This window comes from Herpailurus yagouaroundi, unplaced genomic scaffold (assembly GCF_014898765.1).
Source record: "Herpailurus yagouaroundi ecotype Mexico unplaced genomic scaffold, PumYag 77, whole genome shotgun sequence".
Classification (NCBI taxonomy): Eukaryota; Metazoa; Chordata; class Mammalia; order Carnivora; family Felidae; genus Herpailurus; species Herpailurus yagouaroundi.
In genome coordinates, this window is record NW_024412388.1 from 38153402 (window position 1) to 38172089 (window position 18688).

Sequence of the window (18688 nt, forward strand, 5' to 3'; positions counted from 1 at the left end):
GGGAAGATCCCTCCAATCCCAGGAAAATCAGCTCCCACCCACAGGGTGGCCCAGTGGAAGCACTTAGGCCCCTGTGGGAATGAAGGGCCAGTGGGAAACCACAGCCCCACCAGGAGATGGTTGTAACACGAGGGCGAGAAGGCGCTCAGGAGTCACGGCTGCTCAGAGCCAAATGCCTGGGTGCCACAGTGGGAAATGCAGGCCACTGCCTAGATGTTTAACCTCCTGGAACCAAACATCTGGAAATCTGGGAACAATGTGGGGTGCGGTTAGGGACTTTCTGCTTTCCACCCGGATACTCAGGCGATGATGTGTAGATACAGCCAGTAATTTTACAGCTACACACAGATCCCTGAGTGCATACTTGGAGCCAGGCCCTAGGCAAACCTCATCTAATGATGAGGCTCCTGCCCTCAAAGAACTTCAGTCTCTGGAGGAGACAGACATATAAATATATAAAAGACAATAAAATTAAAAATGCCCTTTCCCAGTGAGGTCAGAGCTGGTTTAGAAAGTGGCTTTGACTTTACCGCGGCGGGGGTGCGGTTTATGGTTTACCAAGCACTCTCACACCCTCTAAGGGCTGTCTGTGAGGGGAGGGAGCTGCCTGAGCTCATGCTGCTGGACTCCCAACCCAGTGCTCTCACTATCTAAGGGCTGTGTATAGACCACAGATCCCTCCACCCCCCACTTCTGCTTGGGGAGCATTCAGGAACCACTCGCCTCACCCCACCCCAGGGGAACAGGTGGACTCCCCCAGGTCAGCCATTAAAAGGGTCACATGAAATGCAGGGACATGTTGTCCTACACTACGTACTTTAGAAATGGTGGTCAGGGTCTCAGGCTCCCCCCACAAAAGACCCTGTAATATATAGCTACCGCTGGTCTCATTCAGCTGCCAGACTACTTTCAGGATCTAGTTCTAAGAGAAAACATCTCTAAGTTCCTATTCCAGAAGCTGAGAGTCCTCCTCGGGCCCAGCAGTGAGAACATCCTGGATCTGATGAGACAAAAGAACCTCATATGGCAGCTCCTTCCTCAAGCCAAGGGACCTGAGAATTCCCAGGCAGACTTGGGTGAGACCCTCCAGTCCAATGAATGAATGAATTGCAAAGTATGGGACTGGGGGACAATGGCCCCCCAGCACACCTGGATCAAGCCCAAACTTCTCAACTGGTTTGTGAGGCCTCCATGAGGTGGCCCGTGAGCCTCTATGGCCAATTCCCTAGTCTCCCATACCTCCCGTAAACATTTTCCACATGTGAGTGAGGACAGTCCCTCAGTTGGGATCAGCGTCTCCATCACGCCCCCACCCCATACATGCTGCTCCTCCTGAACCCGGGATGCCCATTTGTCCTTCAATACTGAGCTCAGGTGACGTGACACTAAAGCCAAGCCAGGTCTGATAAGGAGGGGGTCTGTCTAGCATCTACACATGGAGCATCTTCACCAGCAAAGACAGTTCCTGGACAGCAAGGATGCAGTCCTCTCCACCCTGGTAGCATCTGTAGAGCCTCCAGAGTACCCGAGCCCCTGCAAAGGCCTGCCACCATGGGGTTGGAGGCGCAGCGTCAGTGCTCAACGACACACAAGTAGGTGCTGACATTCTGTCTAGCTACTGTTGCACACTGAATGGGGACCCCACAGGACTGGAGGCTGGGGTGGCCCTCTCACATTTCCTGCTCCCCCATCCACACTAGGGAGCCCCACAGAGAAGTGTCCCAGACATGGGTGACGTTACAAACATACAGCTTCCTCTTCTGTTGGGCCCTCAGCCTGCCCTGCCATCCCCTCACCTGCCAATGTCAGCTTCTGCTCTCAGTCCTCAGCACGGCCTCTCTCCTCCCCCTAGGTCCTGGCCAATGGACTGACCAGCTCACCCTCTCTTCCCAGAGCAGAAATCTTAAGTCCCTGCCCCCCCACCAAAATTTTATACCTCTAGTCTCAGAAAAAGACCCTCCCCCCACCCCCCCACTATCACACACCAGTTCCTTTTCATTAGATGCAGAGGGGTTGAGAGCACAGGCTCTGAAGACAGATTTCCTGGGTTTGAATTCTAGATCTGATCTTCCATCCACCGGCTGTGTTGCCACAGGTAAATGAATTAAGCTGTCTGTGTCTGTTTCCTCACCTGCAAAATGGGGCTGGAACACAGTACAACCTGACAGATGGTCATGGGGGATGGATGAGGCAGTGCCTGTCAAGGCCTCAGACCCATTCCTGGCATTCGGCAGTGAGGCACCTCTCTCCTCATGTCTCCTCACCCTTCCCTTCCCCACCAGCCCCACATTCATCTCTGAACCCCAGAGCCTGCACCTGAGCCTGGCACAGTGTCGTTCCCAGCAGTGCTTGTCAAACAAACGAAGGAATGGATGAAAGGATGAACAGTTTCATAATAACTAAAGAGCCTAAATGTCCATCAGCTGACGAATGGACAAAGAAATTGTGGTTTATATACACAATGGAATACTACGTGGCAATGAGAAAGAATGAAATATGGCCTTTTGTAGCAACGTGGATGGAACTGGAGAGTGTTATGCTAAGTGAAATAAGTCATACAGAGAAGGACAGATTCCATATGTTTTCACTCCTATGTGGATCCTGAGAAACTTAACAGAAGACCATGGGGGGGGGGGAAAAAAAAAAAATGGTTAGGGAGGGAGCCAAAACATAAGAGACTCCTAAAAACTGAAAACAAACTGAGGGTTGATGGGGGGTGGGAGGGAGGGGTGGGTGGGTGATGGGTACTGAGGAGGGCACCTGTTGGGATGAGCACTGGGTGTTGTATGGAAACCAATTTGACAATAAATTTCATAATAAAAAAAAATCAATTCGTTAAGTACTTACAGGGTACAGGTATCCCCCGCTTTTTGAAAATTCGCTTTACGCCAATTTGCTTTTACAAAAGACCTACATTAGTACCTGTTTTCGCCAACCGAAAGAAATCCGAAGAGGATTTCTTTATGAAAAGGGGCGTCCAGTGAAAATAGCATGCAGTGTTTGTTTTGCAGTGAGCCATTAGAGAGGCAGCAAGCACTCAAGCCACCTTAGCTTCAAACTGTGTCTGTGAGCACAGGTGCTGTATGTCGATTTATTTCGTGCACCCATTAGCAAGATGCGTCCTAAGGTACCAGAAAAGCTTGAGAGATTATATTCTGGGTTTGGGAATGCTCACAAACTTTTCCATATAAATTAATGGTAATTGCTTCTTTGCCTTACACCGTAGGCACTCTCCCTTGTTGGATGGCAGGACAAACCCATATTTCTCTCTGGGAGAAAGAAAAGAGGAAAAACACCTGCACCCTGAGTACTACTAGGAACATAGAGCACTTAGGGGCTAATAAAGTCCTTCCCAGGCTCTATCTCGTGATTCTCCCCAGGACTCTGGAGTTGCTGCTAGTAACATTCACTCCATTCACAATGGAGGGAAAGGACCCTTAGGTGGGGAATCTCCCCAGGTCATGGATCTAACCAGTGCCAGAGCTGGGCTTGGAGCCTAGGTCTCCAGCCCAAACGTTTATATGCCTCCTTCTGATGTGTCCGCACTCCAGGGAACAGTGAGAGATCACAGGGAAGCCGACCCAGGAAGAGTACAGTCAGACATTACACATCACCAGATGGTCAGCAAAGAAATGATCACGCTCTGGGTGGTCGGGTCACATGGTTTCAATCAGGTCAACCAAGCATACCCATCCCTGCTCGGTGCCTGAGAGACTGAGGGATCAAGAACCATCTTCTCTACGGAATGGGTTTCACCTCAAGACACAAACAGTGTGAAAATGAGCCAATCACAATAATTAAAATGACCACGACCTCAACTGCCCCAGCTAACATTCACCACCTCCTACTGAGTGCCAGGCGCTCAGCTAGGTGGTTTATATGCATTACCTCATTTAGTCTTTACAACATGTTGGGTGGGCGGGGAATACCGTGAACTCCATTTTTTCAGATGTGAAAACACACCCCAGTCATCTAGCCAAAGTAATGGAGTGGGAATTCCAACTCCAGTCCAGTCTCTCTGCTCGTCTATCAGAAGATCTAAGTAGAAATCCTGGCTCCACCATTTTGCACAAAGTACTTAGCTTCAATTTCCTCAAAATTGGAGAAAATAATGGAGAAAACAATACTTGCCTTTCAGGATTGTTTTAGGAGTTTACTGTGATAAACCAGAGGCCCAGCACATAATAGGCACTAAATAACAATGGCTCTCTTGGGATCTTGATTAGGAAAAGGAAGGAAAAAGTCAGTGGAGGGAGGAGTAGAAACACTTTTCTTTGGGGGCGCCTGGGTGGCGCAGTCGGTTAAGCGTCCGACTTCAGCCAGGTCACGATCTCGCGGTCCGTGAGTTCGAGCCCCGCGTCAGGCTCTGGGCTGATGGCTCAGAGCCTGGAGCCTGTTTCCGATTCTGTGTCTCCCTCTCTCTGCCCCTCCCCCATTCATGCTCTGTCTCTCTCTGTCCCAAAAATAAATAAACGTTGAAAAAAAAAAAAAAAAAGAAACACTTTTCTTTGCATACCCTCTGCATGTTCCCATCCTGGCACTTTCGCTTAAGGGTCTCCTTCCCCTGCATGGCTTTTTCCACTCCCATCTCCAGGGTCCTGATCCTGTTTAATCTGCATCGTCTCCATCAAAAATCCTGCACTCCTTTCTCACCCACCGTCCGGCCAAAACTCTACTGATGGAATCAGAATAATATAAAATCACCTGCAAGACAACCAGCACGCCTAAACCTGGGAGCTATGTCTCGCTGGGTCAACGAAACATCTCAGTCGAGGTCAAGCACAGTGACCAAGCATCATTAGCACTGAGGTCCTGAAGTGTCTCAGTTAACCCTTCCTGTGACCAATGCACAGCTCTTCAAGCTTTCTCAGCCCCAGTAGAGTGTCTCCTGCTGGAAAATGTCTCCTAAGCCAATGGATGTTTACAGCCACCCAGCTGGAGATGGAGGGGGAGGGGAGCACTGGAAGTCCAAAATCGGAGGCAGGGACAGGAAACTTAAGTAGGCCCCTAGTAGGTGTCCTCGTGGGGGAGGGGAGGAAGGGCGGTAATGCAGGTAAAAGACTGGAAATTGCAAAGCGCGGCGCAAATGGTTGAATTACCACTGCCAATGACGCTCTTGTCTTGTCTCAACCTCAAGGCTGAGCAGTTCAAGAAATGGAAACCCTGTGTGCTAAGGCTAAAAGGCTGAGCCAGAGAGATTTCCAAAAGGCTTTCTCTGCCGCATCTTCCTTTTCAAAAAGGGCTTTAAACTGGGACGGAGGTTTGAATTACCAACGGCCTACCAGGCGCGTTAAGTCCCTAGGAGATAAAACTGGCCAGGAAGCTTTAAATAACCTTAATAGGGAGGAAGCAGGTAAGTCCCTTAAACAGAAGCAGCGGAAACAAAAAAGGCCTCGCCTTTTATCTTTGCCCTGCGGCTTCCCGGGCAGGGGGCGGGCGCGGCTCGCCCGGAGGTGCCGGTGCCACCCGCTGCGGTGGCCCTGCAGGCCAAGGGGCGGGCGTGGTGGCGCCCGGACCCACCCTCCTCCGCCCTTCCCGCACGTCCGCGCTTTTAGGAAACTTGCACTTGGGCTCCCGGAATCGTCCCGAGAGGTGGCCGCGGGACCGGGCAAAGCGGGCTGGGTCCTGGCCCCGAGGGGCGCCGGGGTGCGGCCGAGGTGGGCATACCTCAGGCAGGCTGTTTCACTCGGCCTCGTGTGACCACAGCCCACGCAGAAGGGCCATGCTGCACTGCAGACAGCCCCAGACACACAGCCAGCGCCTGCCCCCCCCCGCCCCGCCCCGTGTAGGCCCCGCCCGTCTCCAGAGCCTAGCACCCCAAATGCCCGCCTGCTGACTTTTTACTCCTTCAGATCTAGGCTCCTCCAGAAAGCCTTCCCAGGTCTGCCCAGGACTGAGAAGTGTGCAGTCTTCTGTGTTCCCCACACCGCCTTACCTGCCCTGGCCTCCCTGAACCTCCTCCCCCTACACCTCCTCCCCACTCAGAAAGCAAGCAGCCGGTGTGGGGGGGAGGGTGGGGACAGCATCATCATTCTTGCTCACATTTCGATCTCCAGCACATACCCCCATGTCTGGCACAAAGTGGGAACTACAAAGCATTTCTTGAAAAATTGTATAATGATGTTAATTTAAAAATCCAGTAATAAGCATGAGCTAGTGTTTACAAAGAACAGGTTTTGTGTCTGGTATGGCACTACAGTGCTTTACGCCAATCCATAAATCCTCACAGCAGCTGGATGAAGTTGACCGATGAGGAGACTGAGGCACAGAAAGGTCGTGTAACTAGTCCAAGGTTACTGACACTCTCTAGAAGTGCAGTGATCCTGGACCCTGCAGGAGCCCTGAGCTGTCCTGGGCCAATGCCTGGAAGCTTTGCAGTGGTGGGGGTTCCTGAGCCCAGTCCGTGCCATATACATAAAGACTAATTCTTGTTTCTAAAGGCAGAATCAGACCAGGATGTTCCTCTGAATGAGGGAGGTGGGGAGAAAGCTTTACACATAAAAAGCACAGGCTCAAAACTTAAGAGCAAATGAAAAGTAAATTTTAAGGCTTCCCCTTGCCCTTCCGACCCAATGGCAAGAAAAGAGTGAACCCGGAGAATAAAGGGTGTCAAGGTTTCAGCACACAGGGCAGAGGGATATTTGCACTGCCTGCAGGGGAGAGAGGTGGTGGTCAGGTACTGATCTGAAAGCTGGCAGACCCCCTCTCCCCCCACCAGGAAACAACCTCGCCTAGTGAGGGGGGAACACAGACTCTATCACAGGTGCCTCCACCGCAGACACTGCACACGTTCTAAGGTCCCAGGCTGTCGCTGGGGATGGCCCAGGGCTCTGACTTGCACAGGCCTGGTCTGGTGACCTGGCTCTTTTCAGGGATAGTCAGGCACTCAGGGCAGCACAGGTGCAACTCACCCACTGTTAGAGACTGAATGTGTCCCCCTCATCCCCAATTCATATGCTGAAGCCCTAACTCTCACAATGATGGTATTTGGAGACGGAGATTTTATGAGATAATTAGGTTTAGAAGAGGCCGTGAAGGTGGGGTCCTCGTGACAGGATTAGTGCCCTTATGAAGAGACATGGAAAGCTCTCTCTTCCCCACCTTTCAACTCAATTCATCTCTCTCTCTCTCTCTCACTCACTCTCTCTTTTCACCTTTCTCACCCTAATCTCAGACTTCTAGCCTCCAGAACTGTCAGAAAGTAAATTTCGGTTGTATGAGCCGCTCTGTCTATGGTAGTTTGTTATTACAGCAGTCAGCAGACTAAGACATCCACCAATCCTTTTAAAACACAATGTTATTTTGCAATATATACAAATATTGAATCAGTACGTCGTATACCTGAATGTGACGTCAATCATACCTCAATAATAAATAAATAAATAAATAAATTAATTAATTAATTAAGACCCGCAATGCTGAAAGCTTTGGATTTAGGTCCATCACTGCACCCAAATTCAAACGGCTGAGTTATGATCAGGTCGCATCTGCCCATAGGGTACAGTCCAACCTGGTGACCAAGGATAAAAGTCTGGCTATACAGCGGCATCTGAAGAGTCCAGACTTTTAAAATGACTGCCCTCAGGAATTCTTACCACTTCAGAGGAGTGTGAGTTAGTCAAACAATAAAAACTGGGAAGGGCTCTCAGGTAGGGACTGGCACAAGGAAATGTATGGAGGCACGACCAAGGACTGTGCCTGCGGGAGGGAAGGAGGAAGAACTAGAACAGGTCAGCATCATTGGGGCCCAAAACCAAAGTAGCAAGTCGGGGGTAAAATTAAACACGTTGAAATGAAAATAAAGCAGGAGGGTGGTGAGTGAGCCTGCAGAGATTCACGAGTGCTCTGGGTGGTAAAGAAGAGGGAAAAAGGAGGCCTTTGTTTGCAAATAACAGATGAGAAAGAGAAGACAACAAAGTGTTCCAGGATGGAGAGAGAAATCCAACAGGGCTCATGGATGTCACAGCGTCCTAACCAAATGGGCCAGCAACAGTGCGCTCATCTGCTGCGACAGGCAGGATGTCTGAGGGCTTTCTGTGCATACAGAGGCCAAGATGTGGCCCCTTTTTAGCATCCAGAGCTGCCAATACCCCAGCCACAGAACACATCACAAAGCCCCAACTTTAAAACTGGAGCACATTCCACCTAAGTTTGTAATCAACTGTGAACATATCTGGAGCTAGATTTTGAATCGGGCTCTATTGGGAAAGAAAAGAAAAGAATGTCTCAGTCATATTTATAATATTAAGTAAAATACAGAAGCACCGAAAGAATATCATAAAATGTCATAAAAACAATTCCACTGGGGTGCCTGGGTGGCTCAGTCGGTTAAGCAACTGACTTAGGCTCAGGTCATCATCTCATGGTTCGTGGGTTGGAGCCCCGCATCAGGCTCTGTGCTGACAGCTCGGAGCCTGGAGCCTGCTTCGGATTCTGTGTCTCCCTCTCTCTGTCCCTCCTTCACTTGTGTGCGTGCTCTCTCTCTCTCGCTCTCTCTCTCTCTCTCTCTCAAAAATAAATAAAATGTAAAAAAAATTTTTTTTTTTAAATTCCACAGAGGGAAAGAACATATGTGGCTGGGCCATCAGGGAAAGCAGGGACCAAGTCTTCCCAAGCAGATTAGATTTAGGAGCATTCTGGGAAGACTTCCTGGAGGAGGCACAGCTTTGAGCTGAGCCTTGGAAATCTCCTAGGATTCAGAAATAGAAGAGAAAGGAAGGAAATTCCTGGAGAGGGAGGGGACTCAGCAAAGCAACAGCGTTTCCAAGCTTGGGGCAACAGTTCTGTGTTCCAGCGGATATATTGCGCAGATTTAAAAGGATCCTGGAGGAGCTGCTCGGCGAGACGGCTTGGCAGCCGCTTAGCACAACCGAAGGCTGGGCCACCAGCTGTCTGTGGATTAAATAGGCGGACAGAGAGCCAGCGATGGGGGATAAAAGGAGTGAAGTGGATAGTACTTAGAGGCAAACTCAGGAGGGAAGAAGGGCGGCGGCCTGGCCTGCCAGCCGCAGCGCTCCTCACATTCTTCAGTTTCCTCCCGAGGAAAGCTGCATTACCAGGCGACCTCTTCCTAGCTTTGAGAGATGTGCAAATGGGAACTATTAACAAAGGCACACTCCCATTTTTATCTCCGTCACAAAGTGCTTCCCTGCTCGGGCTCTCTCCCTTTGGCCTCAGATGGGCTGGCGGGTGGGTCGTCGGAAGGAGATCAACGTGTTTGCCGATGGGGCTTTTTGGAATTCTTGAGGACTGGTTCCTTCCAACTCCAAGATTTTAAAAGTCTGTGTCTATGAGCTGAAAATTCTTCAAAGCTAAGAGGCTAGAATTTCATGATGTGAAGATTCTTCGAGTCGAAAAATGCATCTGAGCCTAATGTTCTAAGATTTCACCATTCTTAGATTCCCTGAGCCTCTGAGTCCTGGCTTATGATTCGAAGAGTGTGGAAGTGTGGAAGACTTCATGCTGTGAGCTTCTGATTCTGAGACTAGAATATTTCATGACATCGTGGTCACCTCTGGCTTTATGGCCTCCTTCTCCTTTGATGGCCATACCTAAGCCATCCTGTGTGTCTGCTTCTGAGTTTGTTTTCCTCCCCCCATATGTTGGAAAAATATATTCAATATTAAAGTCTGAGTTAACCAGGTCAGAGAGAGGGAATAGAGACTGTGGAGCCAGCAGGGGTTCTTTGCAAACAGCTCTCGGTGCACACAAAGAATCTGAGAATACACATGCCTAGGGGTCAATGCTGGGGTTCCCCAGAGGGTCTCCCATACCATGCGACAGACATTTGCTGAACAGCTCCCAACCACAGGGCTCCTGTGGGAGACACAGAGGGCACGGCAGCCTACAGAAGCACGGGGTGGAGGCGGGGCCAGGAGAACCTTGTTTCTCAGTCTAGGATCTGGAGCTACATGGTGCAGACAAGGCCAACTTGCCCTGATCCGATATTGACTGAGGGGTTCGCACTCTCTGGAGTAAACTTCTGGGGAGAAGAAGGCTCAGCGTGGTCCAGAGGCCAAGGGAGGTGTCTGTTCCCTTCACTCTGGGGAGGGCACGTAGATCTGACGGGAGGCCATGAGCAGGGACCAGTGCTATGGCTCCAGGGGCCACAGTGGGTGCTGCTGTGGCTGCCATGGAGGCCCAGGGAGGGTGGCAGGGCTTGAGAATGGCCATTTCCGGAGGATGGGAAATGAGAGCCGGGTGCTGAAAGATGGAGGCATACGACAGGAAGAGAAAGGAAAGACAGAGTCTGAGGGTGGAGAATCAGGTCACAGGAGGGACTGATGCACGAGAGCCATGCCTGGGTTGCTATGGCTGCAAAACAGGACTAATAATAGCCACTCTCCCTGGCGGGGCAGCCAACCCTCTGCAGGTAAAAACTAGGCCATTCCCAGGTCTGCCCCCAGCACTGCACTGGCCCGACACAGTAGGGCATTCTGGCTGAATGAGGAAGCGAGAGAGGGAGAGGAACCCTAATGAAGGAGAGGCTCCAAGACCGGGCAGGTGTCCAGGGGCTGTGCCACGGCAGGCTGCGCTCTCTGCTCCGCAGATTGGCAGTGGGAGGCAGTAGGATCACCCGCTGGAACCAACAGGCTTCCAGAGAATTAGGTATCAGCAGCGGCCTGCTGAAGACCAGACTGTCAGCCCTTCCCAGGCTCAAAATCTCAGGGTGGCCCAGGGCCTTTAAGATACGGGGGTCATAGATGAGCACCACAGAAGTTAGAACTGGGTCGACCCTGGAAATCATCCAGCTAACACTCGAGGGACAGAGGGAGCAATCGACGCCCAGAGAAGGTAAGAACTAGCCCAAAGTCACAGGTAAGGTAGGAATGGGGGTCAGGGCTAGGGTCTGCTTGTGAACTACCTACCCACTTGATGTCGACATTTTGTGTCCCTGTAGGAATGCACTATTAAAGCTATTAGAGCTATTAAAGTTCAAGGAGGAGGTTCTTCACTGTGGCTTGCACAGTCTCCATTCATTCATTCATTCATTCATTCATTCATTCCACAGTGCTGGATGGCAGAAGGGAAACAGGGATGGTCATATGGTGGTTTCTCCAGTTATACAGTCTCCATTCATTCATTCATTCCCCGAATATTTATTGAGCACCTAATAATATGTGCTGGCCCCTCAGGATATATATACAGGCACTGTGACTAAAAGGAGATGTTTCTTTATTTAACTGTGCTGGCTTAGCCAATGTTAGGGGCCCATCATTCCAAGGAAGCAACTGGTACCCAGAATGTCTTTGGCAACTCCTATTTTAGAATCACCTTCAGATCCAACTTACAAGTCAAATCAATTTCAGCACTTTTCAATGATCTCTATCATATTTTATTTCATTTCATTTTTTTAGCAAAAAAAGATGATCTCCTCCAACTCCAACACACGCGCGCGCACACGCACGTCACCAGATAATGTCATCTCACTATTAAGAACAAAAATGAATTCATCTTTAAGATGTCTGAAAAGCTGGGGCTTTAGCATCAGACACACCTGAGTTGGAATCCTGGTTCCACTGGCCTAGCTGTGTAATCACAGTCACGCGACAACTTTTTTATTGTCTGTAACAGATATGATGATATGACTTGTCGCATCTCTGTGAGGATTAAAGGCGAGGTCGTTGTGAGGTTTTATGCAGTGCCCTGTGTGGAGACAGAGCTCAGTGATGGTTTTGTGGTTTCTAACTCCCCACTGAGGGGGCTGCGGTATTTTACAAACATTTTGGATGCCCTCAGCGGCTGTGCCCAAGTGCTCAAGCTTTACACACATTGAGTGGCTAACATTGGCATGTTTGTTAAAACGCGGCGAAGTACAGAATGGCAGGGTCCTTGCTATATTATTCCTCGGGAAGTACAGGACTTCAAGGTATTCTCAGCCAGTGACTCCACCAGTCTGGGTGGGGGAGGACTGATGCCCCCTAGAGGGAGAAGGGCGTCTCCTAATCAGGTCAGCTGTTGGTGGCAGCCAGTGCCAGTCCCGGGAGGCAGCCAACAGAGCCGATTGAAATCTGCAGGTCCCAAGATTGTCACAAGATCTGGGCTCAAGGCTCAGGCATCCCCAGGCCCCTGAGGACAGGGGCCGCCACCATCTCACTCCAGCTTTGCGTTGTTCTACAAGGGATGGACAGCGGACACGGCTGATGGGAAAAGGTGCCAACAGAGCAGAGATGAGGCTTCCCATGCAACCTTCCTCTCCCCCTGTCCTGGAGCCAGCCTGAACAGTTTTCCAAGCACAGAACCTACATCGAGGTAGTCATTTTATACTCTCTGCAACCTCCCACAAGGAGTGTCTTCTCATATCCTCACAAAACCAGCTCAATTGTGAAAGGCTGGTCACTACTGCCCCATTTTATAGATGGGAACACAAAGTTATACACAAGTCACTGGCTTTAGATTCAGAGCAGGGACTGAAACCTAGAAGTCTGCTCTCAGCCACTATGTGAGCCATCTGTAACACATCAGGGCCTTTACCATCCTCTCACAAGCCCCACAGCCAAAGGAAATACCTTCTCAGTAATTATAAATTCTTCAAGAAGTAACATTTTAAGCCCTCAGGTCCTAATGGAGAGAAAGAAACAGCAGAAAGGACTGAAGGAAGAATTGCAGGACATGAAATACCTAGTCAACATGAACACTTCATTTAGGGGCCAGGTAGAGTGGCTGTTCCTTATGAGCCACATGACCTTGGGCAGGTCATCCAGCCCTTCTGAATGCTCACCTGGGAGAGCACCCAACAAAATGGAAAAGCATGCCTCCTACGGGCAGGGTGCCTGGCACGTGGAATTGATTATAACTGTCCCTTGAAATGTCAGGACTGGAAGGGGCTTGAATAATGACCTAATCCCGGCATCTCATTTCACAGACAGGAGAAACAAGGCCTGGAGAGGGAAACGGACTTGCCCAAGGCCACGCCGCAAGCCCATGTTGATGCTGGGTCCCACACTCTCTGTTTATACGGAGATCAGAGACCAGAGACTTTTTCATTGGCTCCTCCCACCCATGGAGTCTGAAAATGTACGCTTTCTTTCTTCACTTAGCAAGGAAAAATGTGGTATTTCTGCCTAGAAGAAAATACAAACATTTGAGAAACACTAAAATTAAAACTAAAATCCCAGCGCTTCCCAAAAAGGCTCTCTCTTTTAAGGTTTCTTTTTCCCGCCTTCCTCTCTCGTTGTTCCCCCCCCCCCCCACCACCAAATATTTTGCAATAACAGTAATGCTGAGAGGAAAGAAAAAATAAAAATCTGATGCACTTAACAGATACTTCGGTACAATAATGCATCACAGATGTTCATATCAAACTGTGCACGCGCACATACGATTTTACTGGGAAGGCTGTTCATTTCTGACTTTGGGGTTGAGGACCCGTAACACCCCCATCCACCCAGGCTCTGGAATCCCTCCTTTCCCAGTTAGCCCGCAGCTGCCCACAGGGATGGAGGAGAGATTTCATCGCCTCGCTCCAAAATGATATCAGGACAAATTGGCGAGGTTGGACGTTCTGGCAGGTGGTGAAGGGTGTACTGATTAGGGAACCAAGAGGAGTCCTGTTCTCTTTTGTTCTGGACTTGCTTCCTGCAGCCCTCTTGAGGAGCTGGACCCAAGAACAATTTTAAGAGCGGGCCCAGGCTGGTGATGGGGTGCGTGCATTTTTGAAACCAGAGATTTGAGTCCGTTTGATCTTCAAACATGGGCTTTGGAGACTGTCAGCGGGCTCCTTGCTGGCCGATAAATGGCTCTCAGGAACTTTTCCTAAAACATAACTTCACACACTTCCCAGCAAATGTTTTCAACCTACCAAAAGCCGTCATTTGGTTGAGCAGCAGTGTTTCCAGACGCCGAAGAAAGATAGTTTTGTTGTTTTAAGAGAGACAGATTAAAGCCCGGGGCTGTTTAACCAGAGGGTTTGTGTGCTCGCTCCAGCTCTCCTCGGCTTCCTCTGTGGTCGGGTACAAAGAGGGTGCGGACAGTGATGCTGGCTGCCCCACCTCCCCGGCCTAAAAAAGATATCCAGGCCAGACGTGAGGTCTCTGAACAGAGAGGCCTCCCACAAACCTGCCTCTAAAATGAGATGGGCGGTGAGCGCTAGGGAGCCCGATACAGATAATATCAGCTGCCGAGGCTGGCAAGGGAAAAGTCACTTCAGAGGGAGAGAGCCGGTATGTTCAGAGGATTCAGCGCCCGGGCCAGAGAATGCACAGGATTTTCCCCCGTAGAGAAGGAGTCAGGCGTAGTCAGAACCCTGCGGGGCGTGACTAACTGCCCCAATATTCCTGCCACCGGGGCCCTCTGGGTAAGGACTCCACAATTATGGGAGAGCCAGCAGGGGAACCGACAAACCCGCCTTTCATTTGGCCGGCAAATCAATCTGGCTTCTTACCTCCCCGGGGACAATATTGCATTTCCCCTGGAAAAACAAAGGCCAGAAGATCTCCAAAGGGGGATCAGTTTCTGCCGCTGTTTCCCTGGTGAAGAGTCTGCAACATCTCGGGAGCAGCGAGCAGGTCTGGTCCCAGTGGTGGAGTTTCTAGCCTGGCCAATTTATGAGGCTGTCTCCTTAATGGAGGAACACATCTTGGGGGCCACACCTCACCCAGGGCATTGGCCCATGCCTTGTTTTGGGGCCTCCTTGCAGGAGCCACCGGCCCTGACTCAGATCCCGGATCTCAGGATTGACAGCCTGTTCTCAAGGCACAGATGTGAACTCATTGTTCCCAGGGTCTCAGAGTTGAGTTTGGGGCCAGTGAGTTGCAAGTGACCTCTGCCCATGGAGATGGGGCTTTTCATGACATTTTGCTGGATCAGGTCTCTGGCAGCCAGAGACTTTAAACCTCCTAAGCTCTTCCCTTCTCCCTGCCCCCATTCTTGAGGTTCAGAAATCAGAACGGTCAACCTTTAAGTGAACACATTTCTCTGAAATTATTAACCCCAAAACTATCCTTGTTGACTTCCTCCAGGCCTAGGGAGGAGGTCCGAGGGCCGCCTAGAGCAAGGCAAAGGCCTGGGTAATTCAGTAGTGTTTAACCTTCAACAGCAACAAGCCAGAGTCACACAGACACCAGGTCCACTGCACCTCCCCTGCCTGCAAAGCCGCAGGAACCATGACTCTTACTCTGCACATGCACGCTGCTGCCTGGCGGGGTGGTGCTCACACAACAGCTTCAGGACAGCCTCCTGTTCTGGAGACCCCAGGGCCTCGGGAAAGCTGGATGCAAACCCACAACTCACTCTTTTTCTTTTCCTCACTCTGATGTTCCCGGGAAAATTCTTTCTGCTCAGGCAAGCACAGCAAGTGGGGAGTGTATATCCCCAACAGGTAGCACCACTGAGAGAGAAGCAAACACCCAAACGCTCATCCCTAACTCTAGCACACACCAGTTTGCCCTCAACCCACCCCGAAAGCAGCCAGAGAGCTGCCTCGCAGCCCGAAAGAGCCTCTCCCATTGGAAGAAGGCCAGGGCTCCGGATACAGCAGGAGGAAGGCAATCGGAGAAGAGGACAAAGGGGCTGGCCGCTTCCGGGGGCCGGGGAAAGCCAAGTGCCTACCTGGGAGAAGTTGAGCCCATTAAGCGGGTGGCACTGCTCCTCTACCTGCTCCACGGCCCCGGTGCTCTTCCTCATCTTCTCGGCCTGCTGGGCCAGGTAGAGGTCCAGGACGGGCACACCTCGGGAGCGCACGTCAGTCTCCGTGAGCGAGTTCACCATGAGCATCACCCACACGGGCCTCTTGCGCTCCCAGTTGCCCGCGATGGCGTTGAACAGGTAGTCTGCGTACAGCCCCTTGCCCCGCTGTGCTGGTGTCATCCACGAGGGCATCATCAGCTTCACGTAGTCCAGGTGGCGCTTCAGACGCCAGTAGAGCTCCCGAGGCAGCACGTCCTGCAGGTTCTCCCCGTGCGGCAGCAGCTGGCAGCTGGCCAGGGCTGAGATGGTGTAGGGGTCCGTCAGGTCCAGTTCGAAGTAGACACGAGCGCTGGCCTGGAAGGCTGCCTTCGAGTTGTCGGGGATGAAGTCCCAGACGCGGGTGTAGGGGACGTGGATGGTGCCGAACAGGTAAGCGGGGGGGTCACGCCGAATAGTCCACAGGAAAGAGTTCAGCTCCCTCTGCTGCAGGGGAGGGGGGGAGGACAAGGCAGGCAGTGAGGCTAATGGCAGGGGAGTAAACCAGGGGTTGCATAGACAGAAGCAGGTGGAGGTGGGGTGGAAGGCAGAGGCCTACATGGGGCCATGGGAAAGAGCAAGGGCTGTGGAAGCTGAGAGACCCAGATTCGAAACCTGTCTCAGCGGATCATCTTAAGCACGCTGTTCCACTTCCCAAGACTCGGTTTCACCATCTGTGAACTGGGGGTGAGAGCAGCTACCCCAGGGAGGATGAAGAGACACAGTATATGTGAGTGAGCCCTAAGAGCAGCACCAGGCACAGAGGAAGGAGACAACGAAGGAAGCCCTCTCGTTATGATTGGCTTTCCCCCTTGAGTGCCAAGGACTGCCACAGCACCTGAGAATATTCATGCTCAGCCAAGCCAAACCTTCACCGGTGGTGTTTCATGTGGAGGGTGGGGAAAGGGGGACCAAGAGTCCTGCTCTGGCAAGAAGGGAGGAAGTCATATAACTTTTAAACCCAACCATTAGAAGATACATGCCAAGAGCACTTTGAAAGCAGAACACCTATTAAAAATAGCACACCTATTTAAACAGCTACTTCCCATTCATTGGGGTGGATACGGTTTTCTTGTTGGAGGGCAGGTCTGGGGTGTCGGCTACTCTGCTCCACTGCAGATGAGAAAGCGCTTCACAAGCTGCAGCCTAAGTAAAGTCACAAGGCCCTGATTTGGGAGGGGAAGATTCCCTAGAATTCATCCCAAGAAATGTGCTTCAGGCTCCTCCCCTAAAATGCTGTACCTGGCCTCCACCCCCCCCACCCCCCCTACTCTCGGGCATCTTCTCAGACAGAAGCTCTGATCAGGAGTGTGCACAGGGGCAAAGAGGAGGATCCTTTCTCCAGATCTAGTTGAGGACCAGGGGTTAAGGGGCATGAGAAAGGGACTATCATTTCTCTCAGGCAGTCATTTCGCATCCAGAAAAGCCCCTGGACTGCCCACTGACCACCTGAAAACTTGAGGTCAACTCAAAACTTTTCTGCCTGCTTCTGGCACAAATGAAAAGTGTGTGATGGGGTGAGTGGGGGAATAGTACCTTTTTTTTTTTTTTTTACGAACAACCAAAAATCGTGGATCCCAGCACACTGGAGCTAGACTAGCTCTGACCTCCCCGTTCCCACACAAGTCAGGACAGCAGAGGTGCACCTTGCCCAAGGTCAACTAACTCCCTGCTAACTGGGCAGTGAGTGAGGACCCTATACAACCTTTTCCTAGTCACTGGCCTCCAATTAAGGGTTATTTTCCATGCATTAATTTACACTTTGAGGGAGGGATGCTGAGAGAAATCAAGGGATTCTGTAGTTGGGAAGGAAAATTAGGAGAACCAGTAATTATTCAACCCCCAAGGAGATATTAGGCCAGCTTGTCCCGGCACTTCCTTTTCCTCTCCTCTGGAATCTTCCCCCTTTTTGTGAAATGGGGGCAGTTGGAGGATTGGGTGCCGGGGGGCCTGGGCTGGAGAGGGAGACAGAGGTGGGAACCAGCACCAGAGAGAAAGCTTGCTTTAGGTCAGAGTGGGAGGACAGGGGAGAGGAAAGCCTGTCTGTAAGGGGGACAGAGTGGGAATGGGAGAGCGCAAAGGTCCGATGTAAGTCAGAGCAGAGTAGAGCAAGGAATGGGAGAAACACGGTCAGGAGTGGGCAGAGAGCAACCAGAAGGGTAAACAACGGATAAAGTAAGAAAGAAGCGAGTCAAAGGGGCACAGGGAGGAAACGTCCAAGCAGGACCGAAAGTCGAGGAGAGCCCGAGAGCGTCAGCGTGCGGAGAGGGAGCTGGAGAGGGAGCGCCCCATCTCGGCTGCCGGCACGGAGCTGGAGCCCGGGCGGCAGGAGGCAGGGAAGGGCGCCGAGGCAGCGCCCGGCGGGCGGAGGTGGAGCGGGTGGGCTGAGCTGGGTGCGGAAGGCAGGACCCCCGAACCCTCGTCCCCACGGGCTGGAGTGGCCGGACGGCCGGGAGAGTGGCCGGGCAGGCGCTCGCTCACCGATCCGGGCGGCCGGCACTGTCCTCCGTCCGGGGGCTGCGGGCGGGCGCGGGCGGTGGCGAGGAGGGCGGCGAGCAGCGGCCCCGCCAGGGCGGCGTGCATCCTGCCGGGGCCCGCGGGGAGCGGGGACCCTCCCGGGCGGCGCCCTCTCAGCGGGGCGGAGAGCCCCCAGCTGGGCACGGAGGTTCCTCTGGGGCGCGGGGCTCCAGCGGCGGGATGCTGGGAGCCCTCTGGGGCGGGGCGGGGTGTCCCTGCCGGACCCGGGGGTCCCTCTGGGGCGGGGCTCCGTCTGCTGGAAGAGGGGGACCCTCTGGGGCGGGCCCCTCCCCAGGCGCGCAGCCCCGTTGGCGCAGCCCGGGGTTCTGAGAGCGCGCGGGTCCTGGGGCGCGCCGACGTCCCGGAGCTGCGTCGCGGTCCAGGGGCGCGCGGGGTCCCGGGGCGGTACCGGGCTCCCAGGGCGCGCGGGGTCCCGAGTTACGCGGGCAGCCGGGCGCGCAAGGGTCCCAGGGGTGCGCGGCGCTCCAGGGGGCGCGCGGTGGGACAA

At 52.2% G+C, this 18688-nt stretch overlaps 1 protein-coding gene and 1 long non-coding RNA gene across 5 annotated transcripts in view; one reads left to right on the forward strand and one right to left on the reverse strand.

The window, feature by feature from the left end:
* TRABD2B (TraB domain containing 2B) overlaps positions 1-18682 on the reverse strand; it is a 222459-nt gene extending 203777 nt beyond the window's left edge. For 2 of the 3 annotated variants that reach the window (XR_005788543.1, XM_040470163.1), the window contains exons 1-2: positions 18145-18679; positions 15550-16110 (exon numbers count right to left, since the gene is read on the reverse strand). Coding sequence is in view for 2 of the 3 variants with exons in the window: in XM_040470163.1 (XP_040326097.1) it covers positions 15550-16110; positions 18145-18246 (663 nt within the window). In the remaining variant the exon portion in view is untranslated. Of the gene's footprint in view, positions 1-15549; positions 16111-18144 lie in introns of all 3 variants that reach the window. The other variant, XM_040470164.1, reaches the window with a different exon arrangement.
* LOC121027082 (uncharacterized) overlaps positions 15953-18688 on the forward strand; it is a 6367-nt gene continuing 3631 nt past the window's right edge. The window contains exon 1 of one of the 2 annotated variants that reach the window (XR_005788547.1): positions 15953-16056. This is a non-coding gene — a long non-coding RNA (uncharacterized LOC121027082). The remainder of the gene's footprint in view (positions 16057-18688) is intronic. The other variant, XR_005788546.1, reaches the window with a different exon arrangement.